This window comes from Pseudorasbora parva, chromosome 6 (assembly GCF_024679245.1).
Source record: "Pseudorasbora parva isolate DD20220531a chromosome 6, ASM2467924v1, whole genome shotgun sequence".
NCBI lineage: Eukaryota > Metazoa > Chordata > Actinopteri > Cypriniformes > Gobionidae > Pseudorasbora > Pseudorasbora parva.
In genome coordinates, this window is record NC_090177.1 from 26392422 (window position 1) to 26410200 (window position 17779).

The 17779-nt window shown below is 37.4% G+C and overlaps 2 protein-coding genes across 4 annotated transcripts; one reads left to right on the forward strand and one right to left on the reverse strand.

The window, feature by feature from the left end:
• The first annotated feature begins 635 nt into the window (after positions 1 to 635).
• On the forward strand, positions 636 to 9064 carry pm20d1.2 (peptidase M20 domain containing 1, tandem duplicate 2). 3 transcript variants are annotated; one of them, XM_067446502.1, is made up of 15 exons: positions 636 to 1237; positions 1967 to 2045; positions 3017 to 3142; positions 3332 to 3418; positions 4003 to 4238; positions 4336 to 4422; positions 4500 to 4633; positions 4722 to 4841; positions 6003 to 6078; positions 6170 to 6231; positions 6605 to 6683; positions 6765 to 6836; positions 7226 to 7391; positions 7487 to 7586; positions 7957 to 9064. In XM_067446502.1, exons 1-15 carry the CDS (start codon positions 1004 to 1006, stop codon positions 8084 to 8086), a joined length of 1788 nt encoding a protein of 595 aa, XP_067302603.1. In that variant the 5' UTR covers positions 636 to 1003; the 3' UTR covers positions 8087 to 9064. The 3 variants fall into 3 exon arrangements, with proteins under 3 accessions (XP_067302603.1, XP_067302604.1, XP_067302605.1); XM_067446503.1 differs by lacking the exon at positions 3017 to 3142 and having other exon boundaries at positions 638 to 1237; XM_067446504.1 differs by lacking the exons at positions 636 to 1237; positions 1967 to 2045 and having other exon boundaries at positions 2094 to 3142.
• Positions 9065 to 9953: 889 nt separating this feature from the next.
• LOC137078804 (acidic mammalian chitinase-like) lies at positions 9954 to 14316 on the reverse strand. Its single transcript, XM_067446505.1, has 11 exons — positions 14118 to 14316; positions 14005 to 14031; positions 13574 to 13778; positions 13384 to 13440; positions 13138 to 13303; positions 11699 to 11823; positions 11493 to 11616; positions 11180 to 11362; positions 10966 to 11082; positions 10750 to 10882; positions 9954 to 10430 (listed from the first exon to the last, which is right to left on the reverse strand). The coding sequence occupies exons 1-11, from the start codon at positions 14143 to 14145 to the stop codon at positions 10171 to 10173; spliced, it is 1425 nt and encodes a 474-aa protein (XP_067302606.1). The 5' UTR covers positions 14146 to 14316; the 3' UTR covers positions 9954 to 10170.
• Between the last annotated feature and the right edge of the window lie 3463 nt (positions 14317 to 17779).

Consider the following 17779-nt stretch of genomic DNA (forward strand, 5'->3'; position numbering starts at 1 on the left):
GCTGAACAGCCTATCATTTTTTGCACCTCTTTATAGGTTTTCCCCTCTCTAATCAACTTTTTAATCAAAGTACGCTGTTCTTCTGAACAATGTCTTGAACGACCCATTTTCCTCAGCTTTCAAATGCATGTTCAACAAGTGTTGGCTTCATCCTTAAATAGGGGCCACCTGATTCACACCTGTTTCTACACAAAATTGATGACCTCAGTGATTGAATGCCACACTACTATTTTTTTTAACACACCCCTTTCAACTAATTTAACTAATTGCCCAATTGCACAGCCTTAAGAGCGTGCATATCATGAATGCTGGGTCTCATTTGTTTTCTGACAATCTACTGAACCTACTGGTAACTTGTTTGCCACGTAGCAATAAAAAATATACTAAAAACCTTGATTATTCTGGTTAGTCACATTGTACTTCTATTATTTTGAACAAGACTGTATATACACACACACACATACATGTAGACCACTGCAATTTTTTCTTAAATCAGCATATCTACAAGTATGGAAGCTTTCCCATTCCAGTGGCTGTTGAATTCCAATACAGGCACACCTCATTCTACTGAATGAGGTGCTGATTAGGTGATTACCTGAACCAAATCTTATTTAATAAGGAAAAGTATTAAAAAACACTTCTGTGTTCATCACTATCCTTTTGCAGTAGGACAAGCTGGAAGGCAAAAACAGTGCTAGTAGTACCTCAAAAGTAATTGGAATCAAAAAAATAACTATTTACCATGCCAAAAAAGTTGAAAAGGAAAGTTTTGAGTGAGGAAAAGAAGGGCTCAATTCTGGCTTTACTGGCAGAGGGATACAGTGAGCGTCGGGTTGCTTCCATCCTTAAAATTTCAAAGACGCCGGTTCATAAGAACAAGGTCAAGCAGCAGACATTGGGGACAACAAAGCTACAGACCGGCAGAGGGCGAAAACAACTCCACTGACCGGAATGACCGCCAACTCATTAACCGTAGGATGACATCAAGTGATCTACAAAAAGAATGGCAAAAGGCAGCTGGGTGAAGTGTACGGCGAGGACGGTTCAAAACAGGCTCCTGGGGGCAGGGCAAATTCGTGCAAAGCTAGATAAAAAACCCTTCATTAATGAGAAGCAAAGAAGAGCCAACCTGAGGTTTGCAAGAGACCATAAGGATTGGACTGTAGAGGATTGGAGTAAGGTCGTCATCTCTGATGAGTCCAATTTTCAGCTTTGTCCAACACCTGGTTGTCTAATGGTAAGACAGAGGCCTTGAGTGGATCTCGTACCCACTGTGAGATTTGGTGGAGGATCTTAATTTTTCCAGAGCTATATATAATGCAGCCTTGTTGAGCATAAAATACTTATTTTAAAAACATAAAAAATCTTACAGACCCCAAACTTTGAAAAATTACTGTAGATATATTTCCTCAATTTGCTTGAAATGATGCTTGTAAATAAATAAATAATTTTCTTTAAATTCTTTTCTATAGTATCTTTCTATAGTTATTCCATGGGTGAGTTACATTTTAAATAAAAATTAGTACGTTGCATGCCATACCAGTGTAAATATAAGATAGAAGTAAAATGAATTGCCATTCATGAGGTTTACCTGCAGAACAGTGTTTACAATTATTTTTGTTATAGTTATTTTATGTTGAACCTGTCCACGTAAAATGTGCCTTCCAGTATTTCAGTTATCAGAGTATCTCAGAATGAAGTACATCTGGCCAGCTAGGTTTGCAGTTTGCTCACAGACTCTGATCGTCTACACAGATTTTGCTCCTATCCACTTATCCTATTCACTATACAGAATATCTTAGGTTTCAGGTAATTGCATTTTATGTAATATTTCACAAGTAGTCTTCTGTATGTTAGAGTTTGTATTTTTGACTTTGCTCTCTCACACTGTCAATGATTAATATTTAAATGTTACATGAAAAGGACCAGTATTCAGATGTTTATGGAGGATTGTTGCCCTAAACAGAACGAATGTACACTCCTGCAGTCATCAAGATACAGAGAGCAGATAAAGACTACTCCAAAAGGACCTTTTGACACAGTCTGTATGTAGTTTATAACCTCTAATGTGTTTTACCGTTGTTTCATTGCTCTCATTTGTGCCAAAATCCAGTCAATATTTTCCCTGGTTGTGTTGAATGTAACCTTGAAAGAAAGTACAGATCTAAAAAGAATGATAAGATTACAAATAACTGACTGCAGATTAAATAGACAGTACTAGCATTTGCAGTGCAACTTTATATATAAGAATTATACAAGAATGAATAATGAGCTGTGTCTCTAAACTATGTTATATTACTCCTTATATTAAGTCAAGCCTTTTAGAAAGAACACACAAATCTTATGCACAAGCAGTCATTCACTTATTTCCCTATTTTCTGTCTCTTGTTGCCTGTACTCTTGTATCACCTGCCATTTATAATTTTGCCTTGATTATTGTTTTTGTTTTTTAAATAGTCACATTGGCCACATTACTGAATGTTTTCAAAACTGTAATGAAGAAACAATATATGCTAATGGTCTCACCAGTGTTGTTATTGTCAACTAAACATATTTGTTTCATTAATTGAAATAAAGCTGCAATAAAATATAAATGTTACGTGAAAAACTTTAACTTAACGTTAAATGGAAATAAGAAATGTAACCTTAGCAACAAACTGAAATAAAACAAGTTTAAGTTAAAGCATTAAAATTACTAAACCTGCTATAAAATAAACAATTTTTAAAAAAAAATAAATAAATACTATAATAGTATATAAACAAACAGTGATGCACTGGAGATGGAGGAGACAGGCAACCATGGCTCATTACCATGCGGTTCTAATCCACAGCCACAGAGGGCGCTCGTGCTGCGCCATCGGTGAGGTATTAGATAAACATGAACCCCTGATTATGAAAAGACTCTTTCGTACTTCCTGAAACATGACAGGCTTTAGCACTCATTGGAAATTATTTAAGTTTTTTAAAGTGCTGCTGTTTAGTGTCATATTTTCGATTACAGTTTTGTTCCTTATAGCCACAGTTAGGACGTTTACATTTGATGTGGACGCGGGGCTTCAGCTGGGTAAATGGGAAAATACAACAACCATTTCTCTTCATTTAAGTCCACAACAGAGGAAGAACCTTCTGGAAAATTTCAAAGGTAACAAACAACGTAGAAAAAAAGAGTCCGTCTCTCTAACGCGCAGTTTGACTTGAAACTCGCCACGTGACGTGAATAGATTTATCCGGAAGACATTTACTGTTAAAAGATTAGAAGGATGTGCTGCAGATATTACAAATGTAATTATATTGCACTGTTTCAAATGTCTTGTTTTCATCTCTTTCATAGCGGCTATACAGATTCCCACTGTGTCGTTTACTGAGACAAATGTGAGCACGAGTGCGCTGCACGAGTTTGACGGGCTGCTGAGGAGGGGTGAGAGACACCATGCGTTATACAACAGCGTCAAACAGTGCTGTCAACGCATTATTGCTGAAACCTTCCGCTAATTGGTGTCCCATTATCTTTCATAAGCAAGTAGACCATAAAAACATGTTGTTTGCTGAGAGAACTATGCCTTACAAGCTATTATGTGGAAGAAAATAAACACAACATGGCTTAACTGTACTAAATAGTTTACACAGTTGACAATCTATTGAATTGACAGTCAAGACAAAACATTTTCATTAAAAACTTATTTTAATGATAAAACAATACACATTTTGAATTAAATCCGGTTGCCAGTCTGTTAACAATTCTCCCGTAATTTTAATGATTATCCATGTTGTCGGTCACTTAGGATTTTCCCCTTTAAAAATAGTTAATAATTTCATAGAACTGTGGCACACGGGGAGTGACATCATATGGACACTTTCTGCCATGTCACCCCCATCCCCCATTTTCTTTATCATTTTTTAAACACGTCTTGTTTTTGTTAATTTATGGCTACTTTTCCTAGAGTAATATTAGGTTTTGTACTGAGTAGAACTAAAGGACTGTTAATACTGTTTCTTTCTCAGCCTTCCCAAAGGTCTTCTCCTCCAGCCTGGTCAAACATGAGGTGGTTGGAAACTACAGCCACCTGTTCACGGTACCAGGGAGAGAGCCTGATCTGGAGCCGTACATGCTGCTGGCTCACATTGACGTAGTGCCGGCCGATGAGGCGGATGGGTGGGACGTCCCTCCTTTCTCTGCTCAAGAGCTCAATGGCTTCATTTATGGACGAGGAACCATCGACAACAAACAGTCTGTGATGGTACAGTGAATCAGCACTACATCATTCTTTATTGAAACAACTGCACATCTGTTCACTCCAAACCTGATAATAACTGTAATGGTGTGTGCTCTTGAAGGGGATCCTTCAGGCGCTGGAATACCTGCTGGAACGAGGTTACACCCCTCGGAGAAGCTTCTACATTGGTTTGGGTCACGACGAGGAGGTGAGTCTCAAGTGAATTGACTAATAGTCATTTCTGAAACTTATTTTAATGCACTTATTTATACGGTTAAATGTCAGGTGAATGGCTTACATGGTGCAGTCAATATTGTGAAGCTCCTGAAGAGTCGAGGGGTGAAGCTCCAGTATGTTTTAGATGAAGGCCTGGCAGTGCTGGACGGTGTCATAAGTGGTCTGGATGGACCTGCTGCCCTGTGAGACTGTTATTTTGAGCAACTCTACTAGCAGAGTCATTTAATTGTTGAATTAGTCTGTAATATTTCCCCTGTGTGTGTTTTGTAGAATAGGCATCAGTGAGAAGGGTCAGGCCACAGTAAAGCTGAGTGTCAGCGGCGCTCCAGGACATTCATCCATGCCGCCTAGAGAGAGCAGCATTGGCATCTTGGCTTCAGCTGTCAGAAGGCAAGCAGAAACACCTGAACTATTATTGTAAAACAGCTGGAAATATTTCAATATGGATACTTTTTCTTATTATTAAATGTTTTGTTTAGTAATGTATTTATTGCTAACAAGTTATTCTCAAAACTACTGCATGGCAGCAGTATTAAACTGAGCTAAAGAATTTATATTATATACACTTCTGAACAAAATCTTAAGACCAGGGGATGCATTGCAAGTTTTACACGTTTCGCACTTGTGGAACATAACCGTGTTGTAAGTGCTGCTTCAAAATGCCAGAAGAAGAAACAGGAGCAAGAGACAAAAAATAGAGAGTAGGCAATTTATTGAAAACTGCATTTAAACTCAAACAGGCCGTTCTTCAGCTGATCAAAAGTTGTAAGACCATAGCACTTAAAAAGGTCAAATCTGCTCAAAAAAATGGCTTTCATGTCATTTTCCTTCAAGCACTCATACTGTCAAGATCTCCTGATGGCAAAGGCAAAAAGGCTTTCTCTCTTTGAACGTGGCAGGATTGTTGTAAGCACACACAAGCAAGGCCTTTCACAACGCGCCATCGCTGCTGAGGTTGGACGCAGTAAGACTCCAACCAATCCAAAATCCTGAGAGTTATGGGACAAAAAAGTCAAGTGGTATACCCAAATAGATTTCACCTGCACTGAACCGCAGGATTCGACGGGTTGTCCGTGAAGACACAGGTCGATCCTCAACCCAAATTAAGGCCCTTACTGATGCTGACTGCAGCTCAATAACCATAAGACGTCATCTGCTAGAGAAGGGCTTCAAGAACAAAAAACGTCTTCAAAGGCCACGCCTCCTCCCACCACACAAACTTGCCCGTTTAGAATTTGCAAGGGAGAACCAAAAATGGGACATTGAAAAGTGGAAGAAAAAATTTAACCTGGACGGTCCTGATGGCTTCCAACGTTACTGACATGACAAGGAGATCCCACCTGAGATGTTTTCTACGTGGCACAGTGGAGGAGTCTCCATCATGATCTGGGGTGCTTTTTCCTTCAATGGGAAAACGGAGCTTCAGGTTGTGCAGGGGCGTCAAATGGCGACTGGCAATGTGGATCTGTTGCAGCGGGCATCCCTCTTGACCGAGGGCCCCCGTCTGTGTGGTAATGACTGGGTCTTTCAACAGTATTTGTTGTATTTCAGGTTGGAGGAAAATCCGATGCCCAGACTTTTTGGCTATGGTCCCGAGCGTGGAACATTTGAACACCTGGCACATAAGGTAAAAGTGTTCAAGAGAATTTTTCGGGCTACTTTTTTTTGAAATACAGACTTGCTTTTTAACAAACCATTTGTCTTATTTTCTTTTTTAGTTTGGCTTGCCGCTCAGATTCATCATGTCTAATTTGTGGCTCTTCTCTCCGCTACTCAGCAGGTAGCGAAGTATATTTCTACCAGATTTTTCCTGCACTGAAAATGGTTTGAACCACAGAATTTAATTTATGCCGAACTACTCTGCTTTTTTACAACTTTCTTTATTGTGCAGTGCTGATGTTTGCACATGAAAAAGGGCTGCAAAGTTAGAAAGCACAAAGTCCCTCTGAAGATCAGTAAACACTGTTTCTGAGCTCCCTGAAACTCCAAATTCAGCTTTGCCATGTTAAACTAACATAAGATTAATAACATATTAACAATTAATTGCAACCAGCACTGACACTAACAATATCAACATCTACGTAAGCTTGTAAATACACATGAACCCCTCTTTCATAGGAATATGATAATGTCAGTGTCCCTTTCATATGCAGGGTGTTGGAGAGAAAACCTGACACAAATGCCTTTGTGAGGACCACAACTGCTGTCACAATGTTTAACTCGGGTGTGAAGGTGGGCGCTTTTTATGTTGTAAATTCACTAAATTGTAGCATGATTGAAGATTATTTCTGATTATTTCTCTTTCTGTAACAGATTAACATAATCCCGGCATACGCAGAAGCTTTTGTCAATTTGCGTATCCACTCAGCCCAAACACTGCTAGAGGTGAGAGGTCACGCTGTAGCCACAGCAATGGCTCATTCAGCCAGCCCTGAAACCTAGTCCAGGCTTGAGTTTAGATAGCTCAGCTATTAAATTTTGCTCTTCACCTTCTCAACCAGTTTCACATGATTCACTATGAATAACCAACGAACTGTAGTAGGATAGTTCACCCAAATTGCACAACTATGTTTGACTGGAAAACTTTATGAATTTCTTTCGTTAATGGAATGCTTACAATGAATATCTTCCTAAATATCTGTGGGTTTGGAATGATGTTGAGTTAATGACAGAACTTTCATTTTTAGGTGAACTATTCCTTTAAACCAAACTCTGACTAAAATGTTTAGAATCGCTCACTGTTTGATCACATCCCCTTTTATGTCTTCTTTTAGGTTGTGGATTTGGTCAAGTCAACCATATCAGATGAGCGTGTGAAGGTAGAGCTGGTCAATGGATTTGACCCGCTGCCCATCAGCTCCTATGATGAGCAGGCTTTTGGGTTCCAGATCATAAAGAAAACAGTGAAAATCATGTTTCCTCAGCTCACAGTGGCCCCTGGTAAGTGAAGTGATGCAGTTCTGCTTAAGTGGCCCTTATGCACATCATTGTCGTGTGAAGAGCCACTTTAGCTGCTCTACGATTCCCTCTCACAGGTATCTGTGTTGGCAACACTGACAGCCGGCACTACAAGGACATCACCCGAGACATATATCGCTTTGCTCCATCGTGGTTCAAACCAGGTGATCCTCAGAGGTGAGACACAGCAGAATCTACAATTCGCTGGAGAAGCGTTATTAAACGTAGTATTCTGAGCAGCACAAACACAGTCCTGTAGTCTGACGTTGTGTTGGTTGTCAAATACTCGCCCATGCCTACTTAATATAGCATGTGCATGACATCACCGTTTTCACAAATTTTCATTTTGTAGTTTACATGGATACGATAGTGGTATAATTTTCAATAACTTGCACTTTGAAACCTGTTTTCGAACGTTTTATTTTCAGGCCCCCAAAATGCAGTTTTCATGTAAATAAACAGCCAAAACGAAATGTTTTTAACTGTCGTGTAAACGGCTCCTGAAACCACGATTTTATTTAATTAAACATTCATGTTCCTCTTTTAGATTCCATGGTGTGAACGAGAGAATCTCCATTAAGAACTATGAAGAGATCGTGCTGTTCTACTTCCAGCTCATCCAGAATAACGACATCAGGAAGTTGCCGCCACCACACAGTGGCCAGCATGAGCTGTAAACGGATGTTACTTTGGGATGTTACTTACACTAATCTCAAGACACTGAGACAAGTGTTATAAACTAAGCTCACATAGTTTTGTTTTAACAGATTGAAAGATTGACTAAAAAATATAAAAGACTTTAGAAAAAGCACTAAAGAATTGAAGGTTGTGAAACATTTCAATCATAAAGAATCATTCTGCATTCCTGATGATTTAAAAACACATCACAAGATTGCTGTTCATCAGGTGTTGACAGCAGGGCATGGGTGGACTTTTTATTTAATTGTACTTTTAAGTAATTCTGCATTTAGTTTTACATTACATTCAGGCATTTGCCAGAGGCTTTTTAAGTGCTTACAGTATACAGTATGCATACATACGTATGTATTACCTAATTGAACTTTGTTAGTTATTACCCTAACTAGTGATTTTGTCATCCCTAATGTCATAAGTATCATCTGACCAAATAATAATGAGTTTGTTGACTGAATGCAAATATAAGCAACATTAACCAAAAACAGCATTGCTAATAATAACATGTCAACTGAGCTCCATCCCAGAAAGATAAAAAGCTATACGTATGAATCAGTCCAAATGGGCATTATGATGAATGGATCATTATGAGCGAGTATGAGTAGGTTTCAAGATTAATAGAAATTTCCAATATTTTGAGTGCTGCTTTTTGAGTTTAAAAGTGTTATTAGGTTCACATAGTTTGTGTCTGACTTTACATTGTCAGACATGCTGCTTTGGTGATTTGGTCCAATACCCAGAGCTCTGCATGAAGTTATTCTACCATTCTTAATATTGTTTGCATTTTTGGAATTTTAAAATGTGTGTTAACACTGGTACATTTTGAAAAATTGCAGTATGGGCCAATAGATTATTCTTAGATAATGTGTTAGACTGAAGTGATTTATTATGATATCCTGTGATTGGTTATGTCTGGCTCTGTAAACATTTTACCTCTGGATATTACAAAGCTGTAGCTCAAAAGTTAGAACGTTACTTTGAATTGTTAGTTATTTTTTTGCACTGAAATGGTTCAACTGAAAATGACAATGTTTTACATTGATCATTTTTATTAAAAATTGATTTAATTTCATTAATGGTAAGGTTAAATTAATAAATATATATATTTTTTGTTAATATAAATGTAAATGTGTTCTTTTTTTCCCTTTCTTCCTGAAAATTATCCATGTCATAAGGTTACTGTAAGAACAAAATTCCTGATAAGATTGGACACAAGAGCTCTCAGATAAAACAGACACCATGCAACAAAACAATAAAATTCATCATCTGAAAGAAAGAAAATATCCTGAAGCAAGGACATAGAAATCTTTTCGCCTAATCTCTGGACACCCACACTAAACTCCCCTCTCCCCATTCCTTTTACTCTGGCTGAAAGTTCACTAAGAATGTCTATATATTTACATATCATGTATCATGCACATTGCTTTTTTCCTTTCATGTTTGGAATGATGTTAAATGTCCCAAGTGATTGGTCAGATGGTCCTAATTTCACAGCAGCCACTTGTATTATTAGAAAGATTGAGAATTCTGTTCTGCTGTTTAAGTGTGAATTAGAGACAGGTGAAAATGTTTTTCTAACCATGACCAGGCATGACAGCGGGTCCCTAAAGAACAAATACTTGAAAGTATGGGATACCCAGAATACTTAAATGTCTAAATTAATACATAATCAATATTTATGATTCGTTCCTAACTAGAGAAACAGTAATATTCATTTAAAATGGAGTCTAAATTAAAAAAACTAAGTAAACTTTACAGAGGTGCAAGTAAAAGACCTACCCACAGAATACCTTCACCCAGTGAGTGGCTCTTAAATGACCAATGCAGTTCCAAAATAAATGGAAAATTAGATATTTTGTAATCAGTTTAGTTTTAATCAGACAAGTAGGCCTGTGCTCCTTTTTATACCAATACATTTTTTAGCAAAATTAGTAATATAACACTGGCAGTCTGTTAAATTTGAAGAAATTGACACAATACTTGAAGGTAAAGTGTGAAATTACTGTGCCACTAGTGACCCTATATAGTACTTTCAGTGAAACAGTGATAACATAACGTGAGGTTAATTCTAAGGCCAGTCACAGCACAAGCAGTTGGCATTGAAGACGGTGCCTTCAGGGCATCTCTGAATAACTGTCCTGCCATGAGCACACTGAATGAAGGACTTCGGGTCAGCTGGGTTGGCATACATTCCCTCCGACCTGCCTACACAGAAATCTGCTCCTGAAGGATCTGTCGGTACAACATGAGGTCTAGTAGATGGAGCGGTGGAGGTTGTTGTGTTGGTCCCAGAGCTGTGTGTTGTATTTGGAGGGGGAGATGGAAACTCTGGAGGAGGAAATTGGAATTTGACACTTCATCTCAAGTTTTTCCAATTATTAATCTGCTTTATTACACGGCTTCCTGGTATCCACTCTGATATTTCCTAATATTTGCCATCGTCAATGGCAACGCTTAAAGGGTACGAGGAACATTATGAACCAATTTCAACTAATCAATATTTAATATTTTATTTGGGGAGTAGCCGTGCAATAAAGAGATAATGTACAGTCAGTTGGTTATTATTGTAAAATAAACCATGGCGGAACAGACTGTTTTTTTCTTATGTGGCAGGACTAGGTTTCTCTAAATATGAGATGTACTGTACCAATATTAAGAAGTGTACGGAGCTGGCCAATAAGAGGGTAGTTGCCCTGCCCACAGAACTGTCCTGCAAAGTCATCGAGATCCAGAGCCCAGACGAAAGCTCCTCCGAACATGTTCTCTTTCAGGTAGTTGACCTGTAGCAGAGCAGAGCTAATTATTGAGAGCACGAGAACTGCATTAAATTGTATGTATGTTCCAACCTGCATGACATATTCACCTTAGTCGTGAAGCTTTCCCTGGTGTCAAATCCCACCCAGCTCTGTTCCTTGGTCGCATAAGGAACTTTCTGATCATCAATCCATTGCACGGTGGTTCCTTGAAGAAAAGTACAGATCTGATGGGAGATTATCAGTCCATAACTATTCTATATAAGATTTTCATTTTTCACAATTCAATGAGTAAAATGCACGAGTTTAGATTGAAGGTAGGACCTCATAATAGGACCAGAATCCATTCTCTCTGGTGAAAGGTCCAGCTGAGCCAGGTCCACTCGCTGGAGCTCCAACTCTACTGGCTGCCGACGCCAGGTGAAACGTTCTCCCATAGGCTGCAAACCCCATCCTCAGCTTCTCCACAGGAGTGCCCTGATCTCTCCAGTATTTCATTGCAAAATCCTGCATTGTAATAATGAATCAGTTATTTCCTGGTCCTTGTTTCCATCATTTGCAATGATTCATAGTATCATTCACAAATCATTTGTATGTTATATTTCAGAATTTTACAGTAGGATATAAGGCCTTGTACTGTATTTAAGTAGATATTGTCTCCTGTGTCTCCAGAGCCACGGTACAGAGGACTGTTGTGCCCAGTGACAGTCTCCCATGAGCCATGGAAGTCATAGGTCATGACATTAATGAAGTCCAAATACCTGCATTACAAGAGGGAAATATCATTTTACGAGATTCTGACCAAAGCATATTTCATTATTCAAAGTGAGCAAAAACACATACTTGGCAATTTCGGCAATTTCATAAGCAGCATCAATGTTTCCTTTCCCAGCAGCCACTGCAGCGCTGAGCATGAGTCTGGGACGTCCAGTGGCAGCGCTCTCTGCTGTGTAAGCTGTCCAGAGTTCCTGTTATTGTCATATATTAGCAGCGGATTAGGGCCTTTTTTTAAAGTCAATGTCAACTGTATAATCCACAGTGAAAATCTGCAATTCAAAATATAATTTAAAAAAAATTCTACGGCCCCTAATCAAATGAGTAAATTTGTGACATTGAACACGTGACCATCACTTTGCACAGATGTTCTGCTGAAGCTACACTGTCAAAAAAAGAGTACAAAGTTGTACCTTTTAAGCTACAAGTTGCCGTCACTGGGGCTGTACCCTTAAGGGTTCATTTTTGTACCTCTAAGTCAGAGGTAGGCAAGTTCAGACCTAGAGATTTGATGTCCTCCAGAATTTAGCTCCAACCACATTATACAACTCATGGCTCCCAGCATGCATTGCATTAACTACGTCACCATTGTTGAGATTCACATGCTGATTCCTGATATATGTGTGCGTCTTAACTCGCACACATATATCAAACCTTACTTAAAATTAAAAAAACTACCCACCTAAAGGAAACACTGATCTCCATAATGGTGACCAAACTTTTTCAATAAAACATCAAATTCTGAACCTGTTAATTCTCAATAAGAGCTTTTATAGATGTGTTTCAGGGTTGGAACCAAACTGCAGCACAGCGACTCACTAGGTCCGAACTGAGGAAAGAAATGGTAAAGTTCTACCCTAAGAACCAATTGTGTACCTTTAAAAGTACAGTTATATGTTTTGTTCCCCAAGGAACAAAATTGTACCTTCACTGTACCTTTTTATCTGAGAGTGTAAAGATGCTCTTTAGATCATCTCAAATCATCTTGGAGATAAGCACAACCATAAGCCATTTTAGACTCGATCACTTGACCGAATTCCTCTTTAACTCCTCTGCCAATTGAGTATTGAGTCATACCCATAATTAAACTTTCTTGTTCCCACACCCTTTAGATTAAGTTATGAACGTAATCCCCTCCCAAAAAGAACCTCCTACGCAGTTCTTTCCCAAGTTTTATTTTGTAATTGAATGGAGTTTGATGTCCTTCTACAGTTCATCATCAACTTTTAAACAAACCACCTTCATGGAATGCCTCATAAGTGATCCTAAGATCATAAGTGCTTAGTAAGAGCAGTATTATGGTCCTCCGACTCTGGAGGCTGAACGACAGACTCTGCACATAACAAACATAAGCATTTTAACCAGTGGACCTTTGGACTGTCTCTAAATATTTATCATCTTATTAATTTTTACTCCCACATTCAACCATGTTATCAACTTGTAATGAGCATAGAACTATTTTAAAAACCCTTGTGTGAGAGAATGCAAATCAGTGAATAATGACGTACCTTACACAGCAGAGTGAATCTCTGCTTGTCTTCTGGAGGACTTCCACGAGTACCAGGATACTCCCAGTCCAAATCCAGACCATCAAAGCCATGGGTCCTCAGAAATGTGATGGAGGACTGAATAAACGTCTGCCTGTTTTCTGATGTGGACACCATGATGCTAAACCTACAGGTATGTTGGGACATCCCATGAGGATGAAACAGTTCTGTTCAACACACATCCTTCAATATTCAGTGTTCTCTTACCGAGCTGAGCCAAAGTTCCATCCTCCGACAGCCAAGAGAGTTTTCAAGTTGGGGTTTCTGTCAAGTCAAATATTTGTATCATTATTCCCTGTACAATTTTTTTTTTTAAATCACTGTTTGAAACATTACTCAACACATTCTTCTATTAACAAATATATTCACTAACAAAACGTCAGAAGATAGTACATACTTTTCCTTTAGTCCATTGAAAGATTGGTAGAGAGTTTCATCATTCCATTCATAGGTTGCCAATTCATTTGCCTGATTAATAATGGAAAAAGCATAAATTAAATGAGTGCACAGATGTGGGTCCACATTAGTTGGCAGGTACTTGCCAACGTTAGGTCTGTACTGAGACCAGTTTGTGAAGTAGCATGCCAGTTGTGAAGCCAATCCTGAAATAAATAAACACAATTAATATAATATATAATTAATTGTTACACTATTCTTATTACTATTAATAAAATATAATAATAATGGCACTAATATTCATTATTATTATTATTTCCACAACCCTACATAGGACAAGCTGTTTGGATAATGGATACATTCTTATTATTATTATATAAACCAGACTTTTCAATATATTATTTAATAATGAAATAACAAAATAAAACTTACCAAAGTGGCACAACACCAGAGTAAAGCCTGAAAAGAGATACAAATGAAAGGTTAACACATAAAACATTCAAACAGTCTTTAAAAATTATTCTGTAAGAGCAACAATCACTTACCAACTAGAAAAATGAATTTGTTCATCATAAAGTGGTGGCTTTTTTGTTTAGTCAAGAAACTGTCTGCTATTGCGGAAATGTAGAAATGATCATTTATATTCCTTTTACCCCTAACACACACAACTGACTTCTGTGTGATAATGATTAACCAAAACACACAAGAACTGAATTTCCCCAAAACAGCTGCTCACTGTCATCTGTCCGGGATCTTGTCACACTTGGTTAGGAATAACAGTAACTTTAACACATCCTGTTCGATGAGCTGTTCATCAGGCTATATGAAGTGTGTCATCATTCCATTTGTATGTCACTAGATCACTTGCATGGCCAATGAATAATAAAAGTTCACCACACTTGCACAACCCAGCCTAAACATTTGTAGAGATTTAAAAACATTGAAGATTTTTTTTTATTTTTATTTTTTATTGTAATACCCTGATTAGTGAAACACAGTAAAACTGAACTTGCATTATTACATTTAATATAATGTAGTGAAAGATATAACAGATCTTAATTTGTAAGTCACATTGCATTAAATAATCTGCTGAATCTACATTTAAATATATACTGTATGAATAATGGTAAGCTTCAAGCTAGGTTGTAATAAAATATGGATTTGAAAGTAGTTTGAGATTAAGATTTGTTTATGTGAAATGTATTTATTTATTTGTAGGCTATTGCATAATATATCAACGTGTTGTGATAAAAAATTATGTTTTCTCTTAAAATAGATGTTAAAAAAATAAGAAATAAAATGATATACTGTATTTGCCTAATTTATTGTACATGTAAAAAAGCTGCCCATTGTACTGTGCTAATATATGATTTTTAATATATGATTTTTCTGTATTTATTTTTCACAGGTGTTTTAACTGTTTTTTGAATTACACATTTTATTGAGTTGTGTTTGGGTTAAAGGAAATGTATCAGGTTTTATTTATTTTTACAGTGTACTGATATTTATGAAAATTTCAGTCTGGATTCAGACCCATCAAAAACTGCACTCATTAAAATGACTTCTAGCTTCTGACCACGGCTGTATTTCAATGCTGCGTTTGACACTATCATAATACTCATAGATCGATTGGAAAATTACAATGATATTCAGGGACAAGCATTAAAGGGTTAATAAAGGCCTTCTGAAGCGAATCGATGCGTTTAAATATCCATATTTAAACCTTTATAAAGTAAATGATCTAGCTTCCAGTGAATCACCTTCCATACAGAAAAAAAAGAGTCGTGCCCGTGCCTCTCACAGTTCAAAATGCTTACGCTATGGCTGATGACACTGCACACCAGTTATGCTCATCAAACGTAGCACAAGCATTTTGAACTCTGTAAGTGAGATAATGAAGCCGATTGGAGAGGTGTAAGTTAATTAAACTTTTATGAGTCTTGAGAACTTAATTTTTCTTTTGAGTTCACAAAACAGACACATTTTAAGTAATCTGAAGTGTTTAATTGTTTTGAGTTTTATTAACTTCTTTTAACTTTCTTTTATCTTAGACAAATTTAAATTAGAAATTAGTCATCATTAGTCTTAAGATTAGATGGGAACGAGATCTGTTACAAAACAAATGAGAAATAAAGAGTCATGAAACAGTAGACAAGGTTATAGTGAAACACAATGCAGAACTCATTGTGTTTATTTTAATGTCGTTTTCAGTTTTGCTTTAAATTTCAGTTTAGTTTTATAAATTGTTTTGCAAGTTTTAGTTTAGTTTTTATTTTGTGAACACATTCGTTTTTTATATATTTAGTTTCGTTTTAGTAATTAGAGTTTATCAGAGTTACCAGAACAAAGACCAAAGCAAGATTTTTCATTTCATGTTAAGTTTAATGTTTGCACAGATTAGTGTTAAAGGGTTAGTTAACTCAAAAATAAAAAAGACCCCATGATTTACTCACCCTCCAGTCATCCTATGTGTATATGACATTCTTCTTTCAGACAAAATCAGAGTTACAGTGAGGAAAATAAGTATTTGAACACCCTGCTATTTTGTAAGCCCACTCTACATCTTCTCTAGATCAGTCAGGTTTCTGGCCTGTTGCTGAGAAACACGGAGTTTGAGCTCCCTCCAAAGATTCTCTATTAGGTTTAGGTCTGGAGACTGGCTAGGCCACGGCAGAACCTTGATATGCTTCTTACAGAGCCATTTCTTGGTTATTCTGGCTGTGTGCTTCGGGTCATTGTCATGTTGGAAGACCCAGCCTCGACCCATCTTCAATGCTCTAACTGAGGGAAGGAGGTTGTTCCCCAAAATCTCGCAATACATGGCCCTGGTCATCCTCTCCTTAATACAGTGCAGTCGCTCTTTCCCATGTGCAGAAAAAAACACCCCCAAAGCATGATGCTACCACCCCCCATGCTTCACAGTAGGGATGGTGTTCTTGGGATGGTACTCATCATTCTTCTTCCTCCAAACACGTTTAGTGGAATTAAGACCAATAAGTTCTATTTTGGTCTCATCTGACCAAACTTAAGACGGGCCTGGACATGTGCTGGTTTAAGCAGGGGAACATTCCGTGCCATGCATGATTTCAATCCATGACGTCTTAGTGTATTACCAACAGTAACCTTGGAACTGCGGAGGTGGTCCCAGCTCTTTTCAGGTCACTGACCAGCTCGTGTAGTTCTGGGCTGATTTCTCACCTTTGTTAGGGTCATTGAGGATAATAAATGCCAAAAGCATTTTGAAAGCAAAACCTTCTAAAGTGAATCAATAAATTTGTGTAAGAAAAAACAAACATATTTAAACCTTTATAACGTAAATTATCTAGCTTCCAGTGAATCACCTTCTGTATTCAATTTACGGGGGGGAAAAAGAGTTGCCTCTCACAGTTCAAAATGCTTACGCTATGGCTGATGACACTGCATGCCAGTTATGCTCATCAAACGTAGCACAAGCATTTTGAACTCTGTAAGTGAGATAATGAAGGCGATTGGAGAGGTGTATAGCAGTTTTATGTGGCCCTGCATCTGAATTCTGTGTGTCATAAGAACCGATTGATTGCAAACAAGCTATTATAAAGCTTGGAAGAGCCAGGACATTTTTAATATAATTCTGATTTTATTCATCTGAAAGAAGAATGTCATATACACCTATGGCTTGAGGGTAAGTAAATCATGGGCTAATTAAATTTTTTAGGTGAAAACAGGTAATAATCCAAGTTAATGTCAGTAAATTATCGTGTGCAGCAAGGGTCTGTTTTAGGGCCTCTGCTATCCATGCTGCCCCATGGTAATTTCATTCGAAAACATGGAATTAGTTTCCACTGTTACACTCTAAACCCTAACGCTCAAAATAGTTCATTGGTTTGAGTAGATCCAACTCACATAAAAAAATGATTTCAATCAAATTAACTTTTATAAGTATTTAAAAACTTTTTTTTGAGTTCACAAAACACATTTTAAGTAATCCAAATTGAGTTATTAACTTCTTTTAACTTCCTTTTAATTTAGATAAACTTAAATTACAATCATCCTTAGTCTTGAATGTCATTCTTTCTGCACACAACTTGTAGGTCCTTAAAATAAGCATTCATAACTGATAAAACATAAAGATGATGATAAGCTCAAAGGTTGTCTTGCATTACCAAAACAAAAGGTTACTTACCCATCTATATTGTTGAGCAGGTTCACAATTTCTCTGATATGAGAA